At 37.3% G+C, this 22,952-nt stretch overlaps 1 protein-coding gene across 2 annotated transcripts; it reads right to left on the bottom strand.

Annotated features, from left to right (window-relative positions):
• Positions 1-32: 32 nt before the first annotated feature.
• On the bottom strand, positions 33-20,752 carry LOC132052312 (probable serine/threonine protein kinase IREH1). Of its 2 annotated transcripts, XR_009413972.1 has the most exons (18): positions 19,944-20,752; positions 16,767-16,837; positions 16,500-16,682; positions 15,037-16,407; positions 13,146-13,318; positions 12,710-12,953; positions 11,433-11,525; positions 11,216-11,356; positions 11,040-11,132; positions 5,011-5,215; positions 3,974-4,059; positions 2,572-2,660; positions 1,835-1,886; positions 1,681-1,737; positions 1,313-1,486; positions 1,102-1,179; positions 456-643; positions 33-366 (listed from the first exon to the last, which is right to left on the bottom strand). XR_009413972.1 is itself a non-coding variant. In XM_059443801.1 (17 exons), exons 1-17 carry the CDS (start codon positions 20,506-20,508, stop codon positions 560-562), a joined length of 3,759 nt encoding a protein of 1,252 aa, XP_059299784.1. In that variant the 5' UTR covers positions 20,509-20,752; the 3' UTR covers positions 452-559. The 2 variants fall into 2 exon arrangements, 1 of the variants encoding a protein (XP_059299784.1); XM_059443801.1 differs by lacking the exon at positions 33-366 and having other exon boundaries at positions 452-643.
• Positions 20,753-22,952: the final 2,200 nt, after the last annotated feature.

A 22,952-nucleotide genomic window follows, 5' to 3' on the forward strand; every position in this document is an offset into this window, starting at 1 on the left:
GCAGATACTTTCACAGAAGAAACAGAAGTAGGTGATGGTTGAAAGTACCACTTTACTTTCCTCACTAGTATTAAGGGAATGGAAAAGAGTGTAAACACCAAAATTTGAGGCAACAAGTCCAATCCCTTTCAAAACAGGAGATGTGTTCTCATTGCTGTGGGGGACAATTACAAACACAATCAAAAGCCTGAAGTCAAAAACCACAAGGCATCTCATGGCCATGCATGAGAACAAAAAGAGATACAAGGTTGTCACACTAAATAAAACGATTCAAAGCACAACCTCACAGCATGAGATTTCTCTGTATCATGAAAACACATCACATCCCCACTAGTCGCGATCATGATCTTTAAGCTGCTTCTATATCTGCAGGGGAACGAAAAGGAAAAATTAAAACCGGTTAAGAGAAAATAAGTAATTATAAGATATATTGCATAGATAAGTCAGATACATACATTTACAAGGTGTAAAGACAGGGAGATGATTGGCATGTGTTCTGTTTGATTCTACCAGCAAAGAAACAAAAGTTTGAATATTCTCATAGGCACGGTTCCTGGAGCTATACATTGGGATTTGACGAGTGATCATCTTTCCAACCTTTCGTAAGCAAATCATAGTTGATTGATGCAAGCTGAGACAGATTCTGTTGAAGAAAATTAGATTTTAAAATCCAATACCATCAACTTTTTTGAGTACCGAATAAAGTATCACATGTAATTAAAGAGAAGTAAAATCTGGTTAACCAAAGCAGAAAACAAATGAGAGAACAAAGTTAGAGGATGCTGAAATGTTATAAGTTCTTTATTAGAGCTAACAAACTTAGTAATCTCCTAATCATAAGCAACAAACTGCAGCACAAAGGTAAAACGAAGCTCAAAGTGGATCCAGAAAACATTGAAACAGTATGTCATCCTGTTAAAGTGATTTAAGAATGCAAGGCCAACAGCTGCAACTGCAGACAGCCATAACCTGACAATTTTCATGTATTCACTCAAGCCTTAAAGTGTTGCAGTTCTAACTGATGTGGCATCTTCATCCCGATAACATCCACCCATCAAAAGTAGACAATCATGAATAAAATGTTATAAAACAAGAAACTACCTTAAATGAGAAGTTATTGAAAGGATAGTTGACAGAAGAGCCTGACTCAAATTCTGCAATACCAGCATACTGATCACCCTGCACATTATTTCATCAAAATTAAACCTACTTAATGAAAAATCAAGAGAGATCAAGACACGTTGAGACTTAACATGCCAGTCCTTTATTTTTATTTATTTTTTATTTATTTTGTGGGTGATAACCAACACACCTGTTCATCTTGGCGATTATCTAGACAGCTACTACTACCACTAACACTGCCATCATCACTAGAATCCTCATATTCACTGGCTGCATATACTTGTTCATCTGAAGGATTCCAAGAGATACGACTTGTGAAGTAACTAGTATCCGTTGCACCTTCTGATGCAGGCACGAATGCAGCCTGAGAAAAAGTACAAGCATTGATGCAACACGAATCAGTAGAAAAAATTTTGATTGACCCATCTACTAATACAACTACGACAACAACACGGGTCAGTCATGTTTCACGTCTCGGCAATAGGAACCATCTGCTAGTACAGTTACAGTTAAATGGAAATGAATCACTTCTATAAATAAAGTATATCGCAGTCAAACCTTTTGTCTAGCAAGTGTGTCCCAGTGAATATCTCTAAAAAATGGATGCAGCTTCACCTGCATTAGGGTCATAGTCATTCTACATTTTATTCTCGAGATCTCGAATGAACAGAGTTAGGTTCAATTCAAAGTTAGTTGTAAAACAGAACATCACCTCTGATGCTCCTCCAGCTCCAAGTCTCATATTAGGATCTTCTGTTAGTAATCTGAAATTTACCACGATAGCAGCTTTCAAAAGTTGAGAGACAAACAAAAATTTCTACAATAGATAAGTTACAAAGATAAGAATATTGTGTTTATTATTACTAAAGCCTGGTGATGCAAATCTTAGTAGCAACACATGAAAATTCCAGAATCAATTTAGCAGCAATTAATTATTGTTCAAAACCGAGCCAGTTCACATTTTTGGCAGAACAGATCCACTCCAAATATATAATTATCACGATTATCCTTTTCATAGAAGATTCTTCGTCTGTTCCATTGGGAAGGATGCGTTTTTCTTCACGCTAGATGGAAGTACTGTCTACTCTTTGTAAATACAGAAGAATTCCTGAATGGAAAAATATTAACTAAAAGCTTTTGGCATCTAATAGAGGGTCAAGATTGTTAATCGATTTTAGAGTATTTATAGACAAGCTTTTCATTATAACTGACAATGCTTTTTTAGTCAAAAGTCGAGTGCATTCTAGTGATCCACGGTCTCTCTCAATTCACCAAATTAATTCCTCATAATTCAAGTATGCCTAGTAACACAGGGCCTCCATCTATATTTCCTCATCCCATAAATGAGAACTGGCTAAAAGCTGAAGGTTCATGGAAAACGAACTTGCCAACTGAAAACTAAGAAGATGAAAATGGGACTTTAAATAACAACCAGAATGATTCTCTTACCGGTCAATCAGATCTTGTGCTTCATCGCTCATTTCCTCCGGAACCAGTGGCCAAGGTATCTTACGATTGAGAATATTATCGAATATTTTCTGAGAATGACCACCCCAAAAAAAAAGATAGAAAGAGCAGCACGACATCAGAAGTGCTTCATAAAACATTAACTTCATCAACATAGTACATCTAGAGGAGAGAAACTGCTCACAGAATACTACTGTAAGCAAAAAAAAAAAAAAGCAAGCATATACCAAGCGCTACATACATTTTGATAATGATATCAATGTTACATACATCAAACTGCTCGACATCAGATAAAAGAGCTAAAACTGAAGATCTATGTTTTAACCCACTTTTTTTTCCTTTCCGAACGCTCCCATCGAAATACCAGATTTGAGTCAACATCTTTCCTTGATTCCTCCTTAATTGCGTTGACTTAAACAAAAGATTCCATTTCAATTGAATTGTTTATTCACACCATGTACGAGGTTGCCATCGAGCATCCGTATCTCAGTGGTTTAAGCACCCATCTCATAAAGCGCAAATTTATAAGTCAATTCCAATTGGTCTGACATGTAATATCCAAAGCTATAATAGTATTTGGTTTTGATTTTAACTGAGCTTCTTATAGAAAAATCTAAGTAGCTTAGGATTTAGCTATAGTTGATTCAAAGCATGCCAGCACAACCCTTCATTGAGTTGTTTGGGAACAGCTTTGTATCAATGGAATCTCATAACCCAAACAGGAATCAAGGTGGCACTAATTTTTAGAGGGAGTTTGGATTGGCTTATTTTAAGTGCTTTTAGGCTTTTGGGCTCTTTTCTACTGTTTGTGGTGTTTGGGAAAGATAAAAAGTGCTCTTAAGCACTCACTTTTAGGCCAAAAACGTACAAAGTCAAGCTAAAAGCCAAAAGTTGGATATTTCCAACTTATGGCTTTTAGCTTTTAGCTTATAAGCTATTTTTAAAAAGTTAATCCAAACACCCTCTTAGTCATAAAGACTTATGCATAGAAGTTAGCTACTTAGCTTTATAATCGTCAAGTAATCCACACATGCAAAACATACGCATATAGAGAACTGGTACCCACATCCAGAAAGAGCTAATGTGCATAAATCAGTAAAAAGGATTTACAACATTACATACTTTCTTTGAAGGCTTCATATTTGGTGCATTTGCAGGGAGAAAACTTACACTGTACTATCTTTTAAAACATTTTAGGAAGTTTAAGAGAAAACCCTTAATAGAAAGCATAAGCAACATTAGTGGCTTTTTTTCTTTTTCTTGTTTATATAAACTAATCTAAAGCTAAATGGGTAATGTAGGACAACTCCTTATCACCTAAGGGACAACAAACTACACGGAAGAATAAGGACAAAAGATACAAATAAGAAAACAACATATTAACCTGAGGATGCTCTGCATTAAAAGGAGGAACGCCAACAATCAACTCGAAGAGAATAATGCCCACGGACCACCAATCAGCCGTGAAACCTGAAAAGAATATATGTAGCCTATGATTAGAACTAAATAGGAAACAGAAGGGTGAAAAAAAAGATGCTGTCAAATCCAAATTGTTTTTATTAGAATGCCAGGTTAGATATATATTCGAGTTACTAGCCCAACTCACCCTTGCTCCCTTCTACGTTCCAAGATATTTTAACCTCTATGGTATGCATGAGCGCATAGTACCATATCTACTTTCTTTCACCACAGTAAACAATTTACTGATGTGAAAAAAGGCTCAGATAAAAGTAGTATGCCAAAAAGTAGAGCCTGCTAAAAAAATATGGCTCTCCAAAACACACCCATTCTTCTATACAAAACCGGGTCTCATGGATGCACCAAAACTAACAATGGACATAAGACTACTCAAATGTACAAATCTAACCTTTCCAACCCACACGAGCTCTCATATTTCTCTTAGGTCTTCTAAACAGCCATGTATAGTACGATATCCATTTTTATCAATCAACCCCAAGTTAATTGGATTAATTATATATATGAAGTCATTTAGCTTTCTACCCCATACGATACGAGGAAAAAAAATCTATCTAGCACATCTAGATGTTGACACTAACTATTTTGCACCCTCCACTTTCTATAGTGTGAGAACCCTTATAATCCCTCAGAGTCACATCCATGGAACTCCTCGTATATTAAAATTTACACTGAAGTAGCAATGTTTTACGTGGCTAGGCAGACATCATCACAGCAAATCCAGTATTCAGGGAATTCATCGTCGTTAGATTATTTTTTACATTGACACTCAACATACTGCAATCCTCCTTTGCTGAATTGGGAATTGTGAAGAACAGGGAAAAGAGAATTTATTTGGCAACATTATCAAGTTGATCATTAAAATGATTGCTTCATCTGCCAAGTAGAAAGATAATCAGCTATTCACTGTCAATGAAGAAAGAAGGGGAAAACAAGGATACAAACCATGCCCTGTTCCTAGAAGGATCTCAGGCGCCAAATAGTCCGGTGTACCTACTGCAGAACGTTTCTTCCGCCTTTCCTGCTGATGCTCAGATGCAGATAGCTGAGAATCATCATCTTCCATCATGGATGTTCCACTGACAGCTGGACCAGATAAGTCATCTGTGCTATTGATAAGACCAACTTTAGAAAGCCCAAAGTCTGTCAACTGAACAAAATTACACCAATTAAAAACTTATTCATCAGCTTGAAACCAATGTGATTTAAAGCAGAAAGCACAAGAAAACGGTCATCGACATGTTTACCACTGCAAGCTTGACGACACCTTAAAAATGCTAGAAAGGAACTTCAACAATGAAGCAGAAACATAAATGAATACAGTTAGAGCAATTTTATCCAATGATGAGCTGCATGGGATTGAGGGATAGTTGTTATATGAACTGCTTTACAACAACGGCAAACCACTATTTGCAACATGATTTGACAAGTTACCGGTCATTATGTCAACATGAACCACGACCTTTTTGTGTAAAACATAAAACTCTTGACGTCATAACGCAAAGTCTCCTTTGGCATCCAGTTCGCTGTTGTAACCATCTAGAATACACAGTTATATTCATTTGAATAAATAGTTAATTTTGTAACCATCTAGAATACACAGTTATATTCATTTGAATAAATAGTTAATTTGCCACAATAAAATTATCTGAACCTACATCATTGTACTGAAGCTCTTGGGTTTCTTTACATATCTGCAACAATTACCCAAATAAAAACTTGGGTTTTTTCTTTTTGAAATGGCAATAACGAAAAAGTTAGTCCTTTTCATTTTCATTGTTTTTTAAATTGTGGCCTTCATTGAGCTTCTGAATGCAGTCTTAGGTGGTGAAGTTGGTACCTTACCAACAATCTACTTTGGAATGCCAGTGGGAGCTAAATCTAAATCCACAGGAATCTGGAATAATGTGATTGAAAAGTCTGAAAAGAAATTGGCAAGATGAAAGACTTAGGATCTGTCTCTGGGTGGTAGATTGACTCTCATTAATTCAGTTCTTGATGCCTTTCCAACATGTATGATGTTCTTGTTCCCTGTAGCAACAGGGATTATCAGTAGGTTGGATAGCATCAGAAGGAACTTTTTGTAGCAGGGAGACAAAGACTGACCTTTGGAAGGATGACTGGCATGAGGCAGGCAATCTGGAATTGCTTTTTCCAGACCTTCACAATCTAGTCCTACATCAACAAAGGACTATAGCAGATTTGTGGACACCTCAAGGATGGAGCTTTACTTTCAGAAGACAGCTTAATGATTGGGAAATCCAACGAGTGGCTGATTTTTTCAGCACAATTGAGTAGTTCAGTCGACTAGAGTCAGGGCAAGATGTTTTATGGTGGCAGGATAGTAATAAAGGCCCTTTCAAGGTGAATTTATCTTAAAGCAGGATGAACCGCTCCAATCAACAGCTGAATAATTGGCCTTGGAAAAACATTTGGAAAACCAAAATCCCACACAAAGTTGCATGCTTTGTGTGGCTTTTGGCTAAGGAAGCAGTCCTGACACAAGATAATTTGATGAGGAGAGGGATACCTTTATGCTCCAGATGTTTCTTTTGTGGCGAAAAAGCAGAGACAGTTAACCATCTATTCCTACACTGCAAGGTCCCAGGACAACTTTGGAGATTATTCTTAAATCTTAAAGGCAAATATCATGGACTATGCCTGGAAAGTTAACAGAAGCACTTCAGAGTTGGGAGGAAGCAGGTTTGCAGGCTAGGAACAGAGGTAGATGGAGAATTGTCCCTGCTTGCATCTGGTGGATAATTTGGAAGGAGAGGAATTCTAGATGTTTTTTTTTTTTTTGACTTGTAACAGTTAATCTATATATCCACAGGTGTACTACATCAAAATATGTAGCCCCCCTCCAAAAGGTTACATTAACAGCATTGATCTCTACAGTTTTCTATTCTTACAAGAGATCTAACACATCAAAAATATCTTCTGTTTGATCTAGAATTTCCTGCTTACACCAAAAATAAAAAAGAGCTAGGCAGTTCATCTTTAACTTCTGTAAATTGTTCTGCTTGTTCTCAAAACATCTCTGGTTCCTCTCTTTCCAAACAGTCCACCAGATACATGATGGGACAATCTTCCATCTCTCCTCTTTTCTTGTTACATTCCCATCCCTGTTCCAGCAATTTAACACTCCTTCTATGCTCCCAGGCTTCACCCATCTGATCTTCCTCAGGTTGATAAACATCCTCCACAGCTGGTCTGTCCATTTGCAGTGCAAGAAAAAATGACTGATTGTCTCATTATGATCCCCACACAAAAAACATCTCGAACATAAGTGAAAACCTCTTTTGTTCAGGTTTTCATGAGTCAACACTGCCTCTTTTGCCAACAGCCAGTTAAAACAGTTCACTTTATAAGGTACTTTTGTCTTCCATATCATCTTCCATGGCCATCCTTCTTCTTGAAAACTTGATACATTCAGGTCTTTGTATGCTGAGTTTACAGTAAAAATTGCTTTGCTATCCTTCTTCCATTCCAGACTATCCCTTTCCCCTGTTAAGTTGATGAATGCTGCCATTGTATTGTGGAATTCTGCTACCATCTCCATTTCCCAATCATTCAAGTGTCTTCTCAGATCCAGATCCCAGCCTTGTCCAGTCCACATCTCAGCAACAGTAGCATGTTGCTTTTGGCTAAGAATGAACAAGTCAGGGAATTTCACCTTTAGAGCTGTGTCACCCAACCATATATCATTCCAAAAGGATACTTTTAAACCATTACCAACTTTACATCTAATTCTTGCAAACATTATTCGCCAGTGATTCCTGATTGCCCTCCACACAGTGCATCCATATGGAGTATTAACCATGTTTGCCATCCACTTGTCCTCCAAACCATATTTAGCAGTAATAACTTCCTTCCATAGCATGTTTTCCTCTGTACCAAATTTCCATAGCCATTTCATTATCAAACTTTGGTTTTGCAATTTCAAATCTTTGATACCCAATCCCCCTGTCTTCTTGCTCACAGTCAGTTCCTCCCACTTGACTAAGTGAAATTTCTTCTTATCTTCATTGCCCTGCCACAGAAAGTTCCTTCTAAGGGTATCAATTCTCTTGATTACATTGACAGGTATTAGGAATACGGACATCATATAAGATGGTAAGGCATCTAGCACACTATTGACCATGGTCAATCTTCCCCCAAGAGAAAGATATTGGCTTTTCCAGTTTGTCAGCTCCTTCTCACATTTTTCTAGAACTCCATTCCATATTCCTTTTGACTTGCTCTTGGCTCCCAAAGGCATGCCCAAATATGTAGTTGGAAGCTCCCCTACTTTACCTCCTAATTTCTCTGCCAAGCTCTCCACCTCTGCAACCTCATTAATTGGATAAATAAAGCTTTTACCCCAATTAATGTGTAATCCTGAAACTGCTTCAAAGATGATGAAGATAGTTCTTAAGATTAAAATGTTCTCTTCCAGTGCTTCACAATTGACAAGATTATCACCTGCATATTGCAAATGAGTAATCTCCAAGTTTCCTGCACCCACCTGAAATCCCCTTATCCAGCCATTCACCTTAGCTGTCTGAAACATATTGCTCATGCCCTCCATTGCCAGGATAAATAAGAAAGGGGACAAAAGATCACCCTGTCTCAATCCCCTTTGAGAAGGAAAAAAACCACAAGGAGTTCTGTTGACCAAAACTGAGAACTTAACTGAACTAATGCAATGTTTTATCCATTTGATCCTTCTAGTTCCAAACCCCATTCTCTCCAACATATTGATTAGAAAGCTCCAGTTCAGATGATCATATGCTTTTTGAATGTCTAGCTTGCATAGAACACCAGGTTTCTTACTCCTCTGTCTAGCCTCCACACACTCATTAGCTATAAGAACTGCATCCATGATCTGTCTTCCTTTAATAAATGCCATTTGTTGCCTGTCCACCAGTTTATGTATTGCCTTTTTCAACCTCTGCCAGTAGTTTAGCAATGATCTTATAGACTCTCCCAATCAAGCTAATAGGCCTGAAATCATTGAGCTGTATAGCTCCAGCTTTCTTTGGAATCAAAGCCACAAAAGTGGCATTCAAACTTTTTTCAAAATAATTTTCAAAGTAAAAGTTTTGTATAGCAGCTACAAGCTCTATCCCTATGATATCCCAACACTGATTGAAAAAAGCCATAGAGTATCCATCAGGACCTGGAGCTTTGTCCCCTGCACATGCCCTGATGGAGTCCAGTATCTGTTGAGGTTCAAAAGGGGCCATAAGAGTTGCATTATCTTCAGCATCCAACCTAGGACAATTCCTCATATTAAATTGTGGTCTCCAGTTTTCTGTCTCTGAATACAGCTTCTCATAATATGACACAATTTCTTCCTTCACTTCTCCAGGATCCTCCAGAATTTCTCCATGTACTCTTCACTTGTCTATAGTGTTTGCCCTTCTGTGTGCATTTGCTGTTCTGTGAAAGAAACTTGTGTTTCTGTCTCCCTCTTTCAACCAAGTTGCCCTTGATCTCTGTCTCCAAGCAGTCTCTTCATGCCTAGCAATGTCTTCAAATTCCATGGTTAGAGGGCCAGTCTAGAAGTTATCTACTCCTCTTTCAGGATTCTATGATCTTGTATCTCTTCCAGTTCAGCAAGCTGAGCCAATACCACTTGTTTCTGCATTCCCAAATTCCCTTGTGCTGTTTTACTCCATTCTTTCAATTTTCCTTTTAAAGCTTTCAACTTTGCTACCAGTATAAAATCTGGCTTTCCACTGTAATTGAAGGATTCCCACCATGTCTTCACTCTGTCATTAAAACCCTCTGTCTTTAGCCACCAGTTCTCAAATTTAAAATAAGAATTGGTTTTCTCCCATTCTCCACTTTGAAGTACAAAGGTGAATGGTCAGATGTCACCCTATGTAATATGGACTGCCTGATGTTCCTAAAGCTAGCATCCCATTCTTCTGATATCAGGAATCTATCAATTCTTGCTGCAATATTGTGTCTGTCTCCTTTCTTCCAAGTAAACTTCCCTCCTGTCCGGGACAAGTCCACCATTTCCATGTCTTCAATGAAATCAGAAAAATCAGTCATTGCCTTGTTGATTCTTCTGCAGTTCTTCTTTTCAGATAGATATCTAACTGTGTTAAAGTCACCACAAAGGACCCAGGGCCCCGGAATAAGACTCCTTGCTGCACCTATTTCCCCCCAAGTTTCCTCCCTTTCCATTCTATCATTTGGTGCATAAACTCCAGTCATGTTCCAACTGAAATCTTGACTCTTTCCAGTGAAACTACAAGAAACAGAGTACATGCCCTCACTACTGATCACCCCTTCCCAATCCCTTTTGTCCCACATAATTACTATCCCCCCTCTTGTCCCACTAGCTTCTAATTGAACATAATTGACCCACCTGCTCCCCAGAATAGTATGCAGAAGATCAAACTGAATTGTATTTTGATCCTGTGTTTTTGGTGTAATTAGCTATACTGAAATGATACTGTCTCTATATCGTTGATGTTTTAGATTCAATATAGAACAGGACAGTAGAACTTTGGAGTACTTTTGTAAATATGGTTTTGGCTCATTATGGAATATAGATACAGTTACCAGTTTCACAAAAAAAAAAAAATTGTGGCCTTCATTTGCTCGAATTTGGAATTCAAAATGCCAAACTAATGAGGGTGTTTTAAAATCTTTTTGGCTTTCATTTTCTCATACGTAAATTTAAAAAGTTACAAAGCTAACCCTAGTCACTCTTGAAATTCTACAATAAATGAAGGATTCTAAATCATGGACTAACACATGTCCTTGAGCTAAGAAAGATAATGCTGACACTTGATTCCAGATATGTAGTTATTAAGATAAGTAGGAGCAAACAAGGTGGATTTCGGAAAGACCAACACACCTTACTTATTAAACACTATATCTAAGCCTGATAGATGAAATACGCCCACCTAAACAAGGAATATAACAATACATGTAATTTTATGAAGAATGTACGTTTTAGACACAAGTTTTACCTTGATATGACCATCATGTGCAATCAACAAATTATCAGGCTTCAGATCTCGATGAACCACATGCAGAGAGTGCAAGTATTCCAGGGCAAGCACCTGGCACCTCAGAACTTCAGATTTAGGTGTTTCACCATAGTGTGCAGAACTTTAGAGAGCAAGACAGAGACATTGATACTCACAACTTCAGCTATATAAACACGAACAACTTCTTCATCTAAGCAGCCTAGATTTCTCAACAATGAATATAGGTCCCCACCATTCAAGTATTCCATCACAAGGTACAAGTTTTCACGGCAAGTAAATGAATAGAAGAAGCGAACCTAATGCAAAATACAATCAGTAAAAGAGGTACAATCATATCTTCAGTAAAGTGCTTTGCCATTTCAACATGCTCACCACAAAGGGATTGCGAACGGATATTAAGATATCACGTTCTGCCAAAATACTCTCAACGGCATTCTTGCGTATCATATCTGCCTTCTTCAGGACCTGTAACTAAACATGTAAGTTGGAGTTCCACAAAGAAGCATGCTATAGCATACCCAAGATTAGAGCTTTACCATTAGGATAATGGCTACTACCTGCCTTACCCAGAAATGAATAGAAATTGAAAATTCTATAATTATGAGCCAAAACATTTTTATTCATAATAAATACGGTACAAAGAGTGAGGGACTCTTGTGACCTAACCTACTACAACTCTCCAACTAGATGACCCTTTCCATATTTAAAAGCGTAAAAAAAAAATTAAAAAAAATAAAAAAAATCCCTATAACATGATGGTCAATAAAGAATAAAACCATATAGAAGCATGGCCACAGGGAACCATGCCTGTTAAGAGTAATCAAATTTAGGTTTCTTGTAAATATTGAATGGATCCCGAACTCCCACTCCTGTTGTAAGGTGATTAGGAGAATTATAGGAATGTAATATATGTTTTCTTTTTTGTTAGGATTCTTCAACACACTATTTAATCCGCAATAATTTAAGGGAATAATCAAGTTGTGCATTATACAAGCTCCTCTTCTCTTATCTCTGCAGGAGGAACAGCAGAATGTTTGGTTTCTTACTTGGTACCAGAGACCAGAAACCTCCCTGAATTACACGATTTCATCAGAGAAACTAAGGGACCTAACAAAAGAAACATATACTATGAAAGACATAAATGGGAAACCTATAGTTAGAACTGGAGGAATCCCACCCCTCCTTCTGTAAACACACACAGACATCCTTTTCAGAAAGTACATGTAATACACATGTCGATATCCAAATACAGTAAATTTATAACAGGACAATTTTCCAATTAATTGCCAAAGGCAATAGGAGATGGAGGTTTCAAAAGATCCTTGGGTTATTTTCTTTTTAAAGCAAAGTTGCAAGATACACGAAATCGTAACGTAATCCTTATGTATAAACTCCCAAAAATTACACGATATATCTGTTTGCTAGAGATGAGACCTGCACGGAAATAGATGTTAAAGACATGGGACCAGGAGCTATCCCTTAAAGATAGAGATATAGTTTTTGGTTTTCTCTTGGCCAGGGAACAGGTTTATGGAAGGGGGTTCTCGATGTGCTTTATCACAGATCAAGCTAAAATCACTTCAAAAAGAAAATACTGACTGATTCAAGGAATGTTGAAATAAAACTCAAGCACCAAACTACTATAGTACCTTAATTGCAAAGAGATCCCCAGTTGTTCTCTTTTTTGCCAAGAAAACCCGACCAAATGCTCCACGACTAATTGGTTTGATAATCTCAAAATCATCAATAGACGTACGATCTTTGGAATGAACTGGGCTGGTTCTCAAGCTACGTACAACATCATCTTCCAAGGGAGCATCTTCATCAATGACAGTGCTCGTTAGATCAACTTTGTCATCATCGACTAGCTCACACAGCTGCAAATACTGTTCCCTGGACAGTTGTGAACTTAAGATAAAGACACTTTCTGAAAGATGGAGTAGAAAGAAAAAAGAGAAAGGCATGATTCCTTCCTATGTTTTCTCCCTGAGCCCCCTCTCCATTTCATGGTTCTTACTATTCATCATTTTCTTTTGAGAGTACCCCCAGCAGTATATGGATAATACAGAAGAAAGGTCAAATTACCGAATCAGCTTTTCAATGCGAGTTCCAAATGTTTCCACTGTAAGTGCATCTAACTTTCTGCGTTCAGTCACAACTTTTAAATCTTCAAGGCAGGAAAGCAAATAAGTCAAAGAGCGTTCGTCATCTATAGGCGTATTCGCCACACATCGAGCAATATCGGCAAGTTCATTCATCTGCAACATCAGAAAAAGCAACACAAAACTGAAAACTGTCAATCCAAACGTCCAGGGGAATAAACAAAAGAGAAGAAGAACAAAGCATTAAAAGAAGTCAAACAGATTTTTTTGGCATCAACCTCTTCAAATATTGTAGTAAGTCCTCTTTTATTTTTTTTTGGGAGGTGGGGGGCGGGGGGATTTGAGAGAACTCCACAAGCAAAATGGGAATTTAAAAAAACTCTGGGCCCCCCCCCCCCCCCCCAAAAAAAAAAAAAAAAGATAGCCACTTCTCTCCTTTGTACCTACCTTCACCTTCTTATGCTCCTCTTATTTCCTAAAAAAATGAGGGGCGGAGGGGGGAGGGGAGGAAAAGAACAGACAAACGAAAGAAAAGAGCAATGGAGGAGGTTCTTGCTTTCTATCTCCATGTCCATTGCGGGGACAGGGAAAAAATACATGTTGCTTATCATTATCACATTGCAAAAGCTCAAATACTTCTGCAATTCCAACTACTAAAAGAATTCATGTAAAGAGAAGGGATGAACTCGCATTTCTTTCGACTTATGCATGCACGCACAGCAGGAAAATCAATGCATTTTTTCCACAAACCATAATACATTTCTTTTGACATTTGAGCACAAATATTCACATCCGCCAGAATCTTACTTAATGAGGTGATACTAGAAATCTGTAACTTCATTCCACTCCATTGAAAAAGCACAAATATTCACATCGCCACCAACATCGGTCTATGAGGTAATATTAGAGATCTGGCAACTTCATTCCACTCAACTAGAAAAATCCATCAGTTCTTCCCAAATTAGAACTTGCATTTGTCTTAAAAATGTGTCACTCCTGTATACGATGATGGTAACTTGGAGGACAGATGAAGCAGAAGGGAAAGGGAAAAGTGCAAACGAAGGAGGAGGAAGTATTCTCATCACTTAGGAACAGTCCAAAAGCTTGGGTTAGGCAATTGAGGTTTCCTCATGCTATTTGTTTTTTATTATTATTATTTTTTATCAAGTAAAAGGTTTCAATGATATTAACAAGACCAACTTGGCCATATACAATAAGTATACCAAACAGGAGAAACCTACAAAATATGGTTCTCTCCAAAAGATTCCTCATGCTATAATTCAAGGACTATCATCAGAAATGTCTCTAGGAGTAGTTAAGAAGGCAGGAGGTAATAATAGAATAATTGTCAGAATTGATGGACCTAATACTTATGTACCCGATCTAGTGCCCTCTTTCTTCTGTGACCTCTCTGTTCTGGTACTCAGTCTCTTCTATGCCTTCTCTCTCTAGCTGGATGCTATATGTTCTTTCGTAAATTACCTTTCAATATGTAAAAGAAAATACACACACACGCAAAATGAAATACAAAATTATTAGATATTCTTAATGGTATTCGGGCTGCTAACATTTAGTCTTCTATAACTATATGGACATCAACCTTCCATATTAAGCACAAGCTTCTCAAACTATAGGGAACAAAATCTGTGACTGAACCAAGAGAAAAGAGCACAAATTTTTAAACTTAAAATTCATAGTTTTCACATTAGATAACATTTTTAAGAAAGGCTACATTTACCAACATATCCACAACCAAAGAAAATACATGCAAATGCATGCAAACTCTGCTAGCAGCAACAGAGTTCTTTTAGTCGTATCACCAAAAAGAAGTGAACTGAGCAGCAAACATACTGAAAAATCATAGTTGTATCTACCTGAGGGAGATCATCATGCTCAGAGAAACAACCTTTTCCTGTCAATAGGAGGTCAATTGGGCTGGTCTTTGGTGTCAGCAAGGGGGACCTAGGTGTCATGCTGCCAGCAGATGATGTTGTCATTCCTTGATCGGACTTGGATCCAAACCGGGTTTTACACGACATAGAAGGTAAACCTTTAAGTTCATCCATGAAAACAGAGTTATCCACTTCAGGAAGACAGTCAAGCATATCCTCTGAACCTCTGCAAGACCAGTCACTAAGTTTTGGAGATAGAAGTTCAGATTCCTCAGTTACACTACAGTTTGATACTTTTGCACCATCTGGGCTTCCAACAGCATGTGGGATGTCCTTATGTGCAAATGACTCCATGAGCTTCTCAAGAGTATCTGCAACCCTTATCAAGCGTTCATTAACACTCAGACCCTTTTGATCACAACGATCGGCAATTGCACAAATTCTGGAGTGGTCTTCTACATGTAATGTAGGGACCTCCTCCTCACAAATGCGACATATTATTGAACTCTCATCAGAAGCACTTGGTTGATCACCCCAGTAACCCCAGGAAACTTTCCGGTGGTGTTTGGAAGGAACTGAAGAGTGTGCATGTGAATCCCTAGCAGAAGAAAGATCAGGATGCTTGACAGTAGCTATGTCTAAATCAGACGGTCCTCTTTCATCCATTGATTGTTTTGAAGCTTCAATATTGCTATCAATGTTCTCCACCTTTATTGGAGAAACTTCTTTGGGACTTTTTGCAGTTGGAGTTGGAAATTTCTTCCAGGACGTCATCCGATTTCTACTGCCCGGAGAATCCAATTTTTTTTCGGCTTCAGCTTCTGAGGTCTGAAGGTTACCTGGCAGTACAGCTTGATCTCTCTTCTTCCATTCAGAGCCATGTTGTTCCTGACTGTAAGATTTTTTTGTAGGAGGCAACTTTGGGAACTTCAAAGGACCAGACATCTTCCCGTCTCTTCGTTTTTCAACAGGCTGCAATGATTGACGAAGCTGAAGTAGAGATTCGTCCTCAGCAAATCCACTTTCTTTGTGAAACTGAAGCAATCGTGTGCACCTTGTAAGTATAAAAAGCATTCTAGTGTGCAGCTGCTTTAGCGTACCCATGGGGAGTTCCTGGCGTCTATCATCCAGTTCCTGAACAATGCCCTCACACTGAAGCCAAAATTCCCCCGGAGTTGTCATTGCACATCTCCGAGCTAAAACCAGCAAATCTTCAATAGTTTCCTGCCAATCTGGATGAGCTTCTACATTTTTTTCTAGAACTCCAACCAGATCTGCTGCGAAAACACGCAAATCATTATCCACTTCCTCCTTTGCTTTGTCAAACTTTGCCCTAATCATCGTTAAAACCTCCTGTTGAAATTGCAATATACAGATCAACACTTGAGAAAAGTACGCGGATCATTTACAAACTTCAAGAACTTAGCGAAAAGGTTGAATTTTACCTCCAAATTATTTAAACCTCGAGGTTTCCAGAGTGGAAAAGGCCGTACACCTTTGGAATTTAGTTCATGTGAAAAACTTTTTATATCTGTGGGGAACCTTTTCCTAGGAGCACTAGTCACCCGGAGTAAAGCTTGAAAGCGCGGTGATTCAGACTCCTTTGGGTTGTCGCATTCTAAAGATGTCTAGAAAGTACATCTAACATTAGGGTAAGGATAACGCAATAGCAAGAGAAGAATCGATAAATGCAACAGGTTAATCCTCTGTACCTTCAATTCTGGAGTATGAGCATCTGAGCTCCTCAGACCTCCAGAATAGCCCCAAGATGAACTGAATCGGCCTGCATAACAACCAAAACATAAGTAAGTAGAGCAAAACTTACACCTCAAGCAACGACATGAACTTTACTAGTGCAGTCCACATGTATATCTTGATTCTCCCAAAACAACTTACTGCAACAGAAGTCTTTTCAATCACAAAACAACTAGAAGTTAAACTCTAGGATGATAACAATGCATTACCCTCATACAGTTTTATTGGTGTTATCATTTATGGTGGTGCACCATGTCAGCCACTTAGAATGTCAAGGACGTGGGCGGAACAGCTATGTCAATGGCACATCTGGGGTGAATATTTCAATGAGACGCACATAGGAGAGCCCAGCACTGCGCACAAGAGCGACAGCACAGGGCGAGGTGGCACGCATGGGCGTGCAGCATCTCAACCAAGTACCAATCAGGGCGGAGCAGCCTGTGCGATCAACCAAGAGCGACAGGGCTTTGTTGGTTCACAACAGGGCTGCCCCATCCACTTCATCTTAGCCACTCATTGTAATAGCTTAGAACAATGGGGGTCATCCTTGGAGGATTAGATCTTGGCAAACCCATCCTAAACCCCACCTCCCCCCCCCCCCCCCCTTCCAAAAAAAGGATGGGGCCAACTAAGAAACCCACTAAATTTTCTAGTAGAAACTCTAAACAAGAAATACAGTTGTTTCATTCCTCTTTTCCTATTCCGAGGAAATCACTTGGGAAACAAGTGACAAGGCAGAAAACAAAAGTATCAATTCTTTGTATTAGTGACCCTCAAAAGTTAGGTTGTAGTGTCAGTCTGTCAGATTTAATTATCAATAAAGTCTTATTCCTCCATAATTTTCCTTCACTATCTAAGGCACTAAGAAAAGTTTACAAGATGAGAGGCACTGCAGCAACCATGTTCTCCCCGTCCCTGAAGAAAACTCGCTCAAACGAAATACCATTGGCACACCAGCTGTCACTATCACCTGACAGATCAAGAGATTCACAGAAAGCACTTCAACAAAACTATCACCGAGATAATATGGAATTCAAAACCAAACCAAATTTCTCCACAAACAAAAAGGGCCCCGCCTTTCTTCCATTTGACTCCAATTAAACAATTACTTATTTGGACAATAGCAGCACAACCCTCTGCAAACTAGATATCTCACTCAAAAGTAGAACCCTCTGACAATTCCATTAAGCCTTAGCTTCTACCTCCTTGTCTAATAGTGTATAGTTCGATTCGATTAGAAGATTAATATTCTAACAATCAAGATCACAATCAAGATCACTATGAGAAACCATGTTGTGTCTGCATGATTCAATTTCTAATGTGAGTCAAAGGAGTAACCTAGTAAATCACACAGTCCAAAACTGAGTTTAAGGGCATCTATCTAGTGTTTCAAGCGTTGGATCATCTAATACCAAGAAAGTTCAACTGATTTGGAAATAAGACCCTTGTATTGTAACTGAAAAGCACATATTGAATTTTCCAGTTGGATCAGCATTGCTACTTCTCTACATCTACTTCCCCTATGTGATAAAAGGTTAGCCTTTCAAACACAATTACTAGTATTCACATTTTAAGCTAGTGGGTGTGAAGTACCAAAGCACTCACTAATCTTTACGGAGTCTTTTGGTAGGGTGTATTAGGAAGAATAACGCTGGTATAAAATTTCAGTACAATGTTTGGTTGCAATTTAAGTCTGGTACAATCAATACCAGTATCACTTATACACCCTATTCAATACTCCCTCCATCCCAATTTATATGAGGGTGTTTGACTGAGCACGAAGTTTAAGAAAGAAAGGAAGACTTTTGAATCTTGTGGTCTAAAACAAGCCATAGAAACTTTGGTGGCTAGAAATCATTTCATTAAGGGTAAAATGGGAATTTTAGAGTTAAATTGTTGCTAAATATAGAAAAGTGTCATTCTTTTAGGGACATACTAAAAGGGAAAAAGTGTCATATAAATTGGGACGGAGGGAGTACTAATCTTATACATAGTAAGCCGTGGCATTAACAATACCAGTACTACTCCTATTCTAATACACCCTATTCAGTACTATCTAGTAATTATGCAATGCATGTTATTTAATACAACAAGCCAAACAGGCAATAAAAAATAATGTCAGCATAACTTATCCCAGCATTAGTATTATTCTAATACACCCTATACAGTACTATTCTTTTACACCATACAAAAAGACCCCTACGTGCTTAATACAGATATAAATTCATTTTAAAAGATCAACTGTACATAGCTCAAGCCAGTTACCAACATGTAGCTTAATAGAAAGACAAGTAATTTACCTGCTTCAGAAGATGATTCACCATTCTGCAGCCTTGAAGTACCACAAACACTAATATTTACGTGCTTAATATAGATATATTCTTTCTAAAAGATCAACTGTAATTCATGTAGCTTTTGTAATAGAAAGACAACTACTATTAGTACCACATTTTAAGCCAGTGGGTGTGAAGTACCACAGTACTCACAAATCTTTACGCGCTTAATACAGATATATATGCATTACTATAAAAGACCAACTATACATAGCTGAAGCCAGTTGCCAAAAGACTACATTTTTGTAATGAAAAGACAAGTATTTTACCTGCTTCAAAAGATGATTTCACCATTCTGCAACCTTGATGGGCCTTATACTTAGTAAGTTGTGGCATTAACAATACCAGTACCACTCCTATTCTAATACACCCTATTCAGTGCTATTCAGAAATTATGCAATGCATGATATTAATACAATAAACCAAACAGTTGATAAAAAAATAAAGTCAGCATAACTAATCCCAGCATTACTAATGCACCCTATTCAGTACTAATGTTATACACCCTACCAAACAACCCCTGACACTCTCCTATTGTAACTGAAGAGCACATACTGAATTTTTCAGTTGGATCAACATTTGCTACTTTTCTACTTCCCCTGTGTGATAAAAGGTTAGCCTTTCAAACACAACTCCAGTACTCACATTTTAAGCCAGTGGGTGTGAATTACCACAGAACAAACTAATCTTTACGTACTTACTACAGATATATATATATTCATTCTAAAGGATCAACTGTACATAGCTCAAGCCAGTTGCAAAAAAGACTACATTTTTGTAATAGCAAGACAAGTATTTTACCTGCCTCGGACGATGATTCACCATTCTGCAACCTCGACGGGCCTGGTAAACGCGGGCTTTGATCCCTCGAACGACCACTATCCGAACCCATACTATCCGAATTACTCCCATTATTATCTACATTTTCCTTCTTCCTCAAAACAGGCCCTACATTCTTTGACAAATTACTAGCACCTATTAAATTCCCCTTATCTCTACTAGCATACCCAAAAAAACTCTCTTGTGGTAACGGCCCAGATCGAGTCTTTATCTTATTTAACCCCAATGATGATGCTACTATGGGTGATACTGTCACAGATGTGGGTCTCACTTCCGGGTCACGGGTCGGGTTCGGGTTCGGACTTTCTTTACCTTTAACATCTTTTTTCTTATCTTTAAAGGGTGAAATTGAAGATGGAGTGATTGGAGAATTGGAAGTTGAAGTTGAAGCTGATTTTGGTTTCTTTTTATCGGATCGGATCGGGGAATTTGACCCGATGGATCTTGGACTGTTGTTGTTGGAGGATCCATCTGGACTTGACGGGTCGGATTTCTTTGATGAAAAAAATCTACCTTTAAATACCATATTTGGAAAAACTAAGTAGCTGATTATAATAGGGTTTAGTGATTGTTGATTACTTGTTGTTGTTGAAGTGAATTACAACCCCATTGAAGCATATGAGGGGCAGTGAGGTTTGAGTAGAGCATTAATGGAGATTTGACTGATTTTGCAGAGTTTGGACTGAAAAAGACACTGTAGAATCGGAAAATGGTGACGGTGAGAGAAAGTAGTGGGGGCTGAAATGAAACAAATAGGAAAAGACTTGACTGCCTTGGAATTCTCTATTTATATAAGGGGGACTTTGAAATTTGAAAACGAAAACATAAACATTTCCATCTTTTTCTTAAGAAATTTATTATTAAGCAGTAAAAACATGTATACAAAATTGGGAGGAATTAAACCAAAATCTCTACTAATATAAAAATGAGAAAATAAGGCGTAGTCTTAATTCCTTTGTGTTTCCTGGCAAAAAAAAAAAAAAAAAGGAATCGACGTAATAGATTTATTGAGTTAAATATTTTTTTATTTTAAATGATATAATTTGATAAAAGATTTTAAAATTTTTTGATGATGCAAATTTCGCAAGTTAATGCATTTAATTACTAATTTAAATTGAGTCATACTTTATTAATTTATTTTGGAGTCACATAATATGAAATGAAACGTGTTTTAGGAAGTTAATAGTAACAATAGGATATGCTTGACATTTGTAGTAAAGAAAAATATTTTTTGACTCTTTAAATACGGATGGTATCAAATGATATGAGACAATAAAAAGACTAAAAAGCTTGCGGATAAAAATAAAACGTTAAGACAAATTTTCAATATATACTTCCTCCGTCCCATATTAGTTGATTATTAAAAATATCCCCCATATTAGTTGCTTATTAAAATATCCATCTCGAAATAATTGTTGACTTATAAATCAAGATAAAATTAATTAAAATATATTTTTATTATGATTTCTTAAGGAACATACAAAATAAAAATGTGACAACTAACGTAGGATGGAGAGGAGTATTTGTTTGCCCCAGTGGCGGAGCCAGGATTTTCATCCAGGAGATTCAAAAATTCCAAAAGGTAAATATACGAAGAAGTCAGGAGGTTCAACATCTACTATATATACATAATAAAATAATTTTAATTTTAAAAATACACTGTAATTTTTTAAGGGGTTCTAACCCCCTGGACATAAGCTGGCTCCGCCCTGGTTTGCCCCACGTAAAAGACTACTATAGTTTGGTAGTTTTTCCTTGAAAGACTTCGCCTTCTCCACGTTTTGATTAAATTCGCCAACAGCTTTTCAATAACTTGACATGTATGTAGTAGTTAGGTCCAAAAACCTCACAATTAGGTGAACAAGCAGCTTTGAAGACTAAATTCAAGTCAAAGTAGAATTTAATAGCGTTTAGATTTTTAATGTTGTAGTATACCATAATAAATTATCATTAAAGATTATGATGGAATAGTAAGTACCCTTTTATCATTAACCAGAAGTCTTAGATTAAAGTCGTGAAAATAAATTTTTTTAGGGAGAACTTTACCTTCAAAGTGGACTTCGGTGTGTGAATTTGAAATAGTTCCCAGAGGGGGTAGGGAACAACACATGGGAATTTAAAAAATAATGGAACAAACAATCAAAAACTTATACTCCTATGTGTTACTAATATTTGGGTTGCATTCATACGTGGCCCTTTAAACTTGTCTATTTTTTTTATTTAGATACTTGAACTAAAAGGTTTACCTATTGAACCCCTAAACTCAAACTATACTGTGCCTATTGGGGACACTATGCTGACATGACACGGCATGTGTAGTACACTCTCCTTTCAGAGAGTGGAAGAACCCAATCTTCTTCTTCTTCTTTTTTATATAATTACTGGACGATGAAAGCCCGTGCTAGCACGGGCCCAACACAAAAAAAGTATCACACTTTTTTTTTTAGTCTATCTAACAAAAAATGATATATTTTTATGTTTAGAAATCATTTCACTTGAAACTTCCCCTTTTACCTTTAATGAAAAGATCTTTCCTTTCTTTTTTAAACCTCGTGCCTAGTGAAAATATGTCACATAAATTAGGACATAGAGAGCACCTTTTAGTAATACAATTATAGAATTTTTATTATAGAAAGTATTATAATTCAATTAATTGAAAATATCAATAAATTATTTTACTTAGTCCGCTTTTTCCATATATGACTTTCCTGGTTTGGTTCTCCAACTGAAAGATTTGAATTACACCTTCTCCTACAGAGATTCATGTCATCATCTCTTTCTACTCAACAACATTGAAAAACGCTTTCACGTGTTAGTATCTCTTGTAGTATTGAATTTTAAGTATAGGTCAACTTCATCATTTTAAGAAAATATGTGTATACGTTTCTTGACCGTTTATATTTCATCTTCTTGGTGTTATTCCTCATTATTTGTGTGAGACGTATGTGTCTAAAATTAGTGCATTTTTAT

The sequence above is a fragment of the Lycium ferocissimum genome, chromosome 4, assembly GCF_029784015.1.
Source record: "Lycium ferocissimum isolate CSIRO_LF1 chromosome 4, AGI_CSIRO_Lferr_CH_V1, whole genome shotgun sequence".
NCBI classification, from domain to species: Eukaryota; Viridiplantae; Streptophyta; class Magnoliopsida; order Solanales; family Solanaceae; genus Lycium; species Lycium ferocissimum.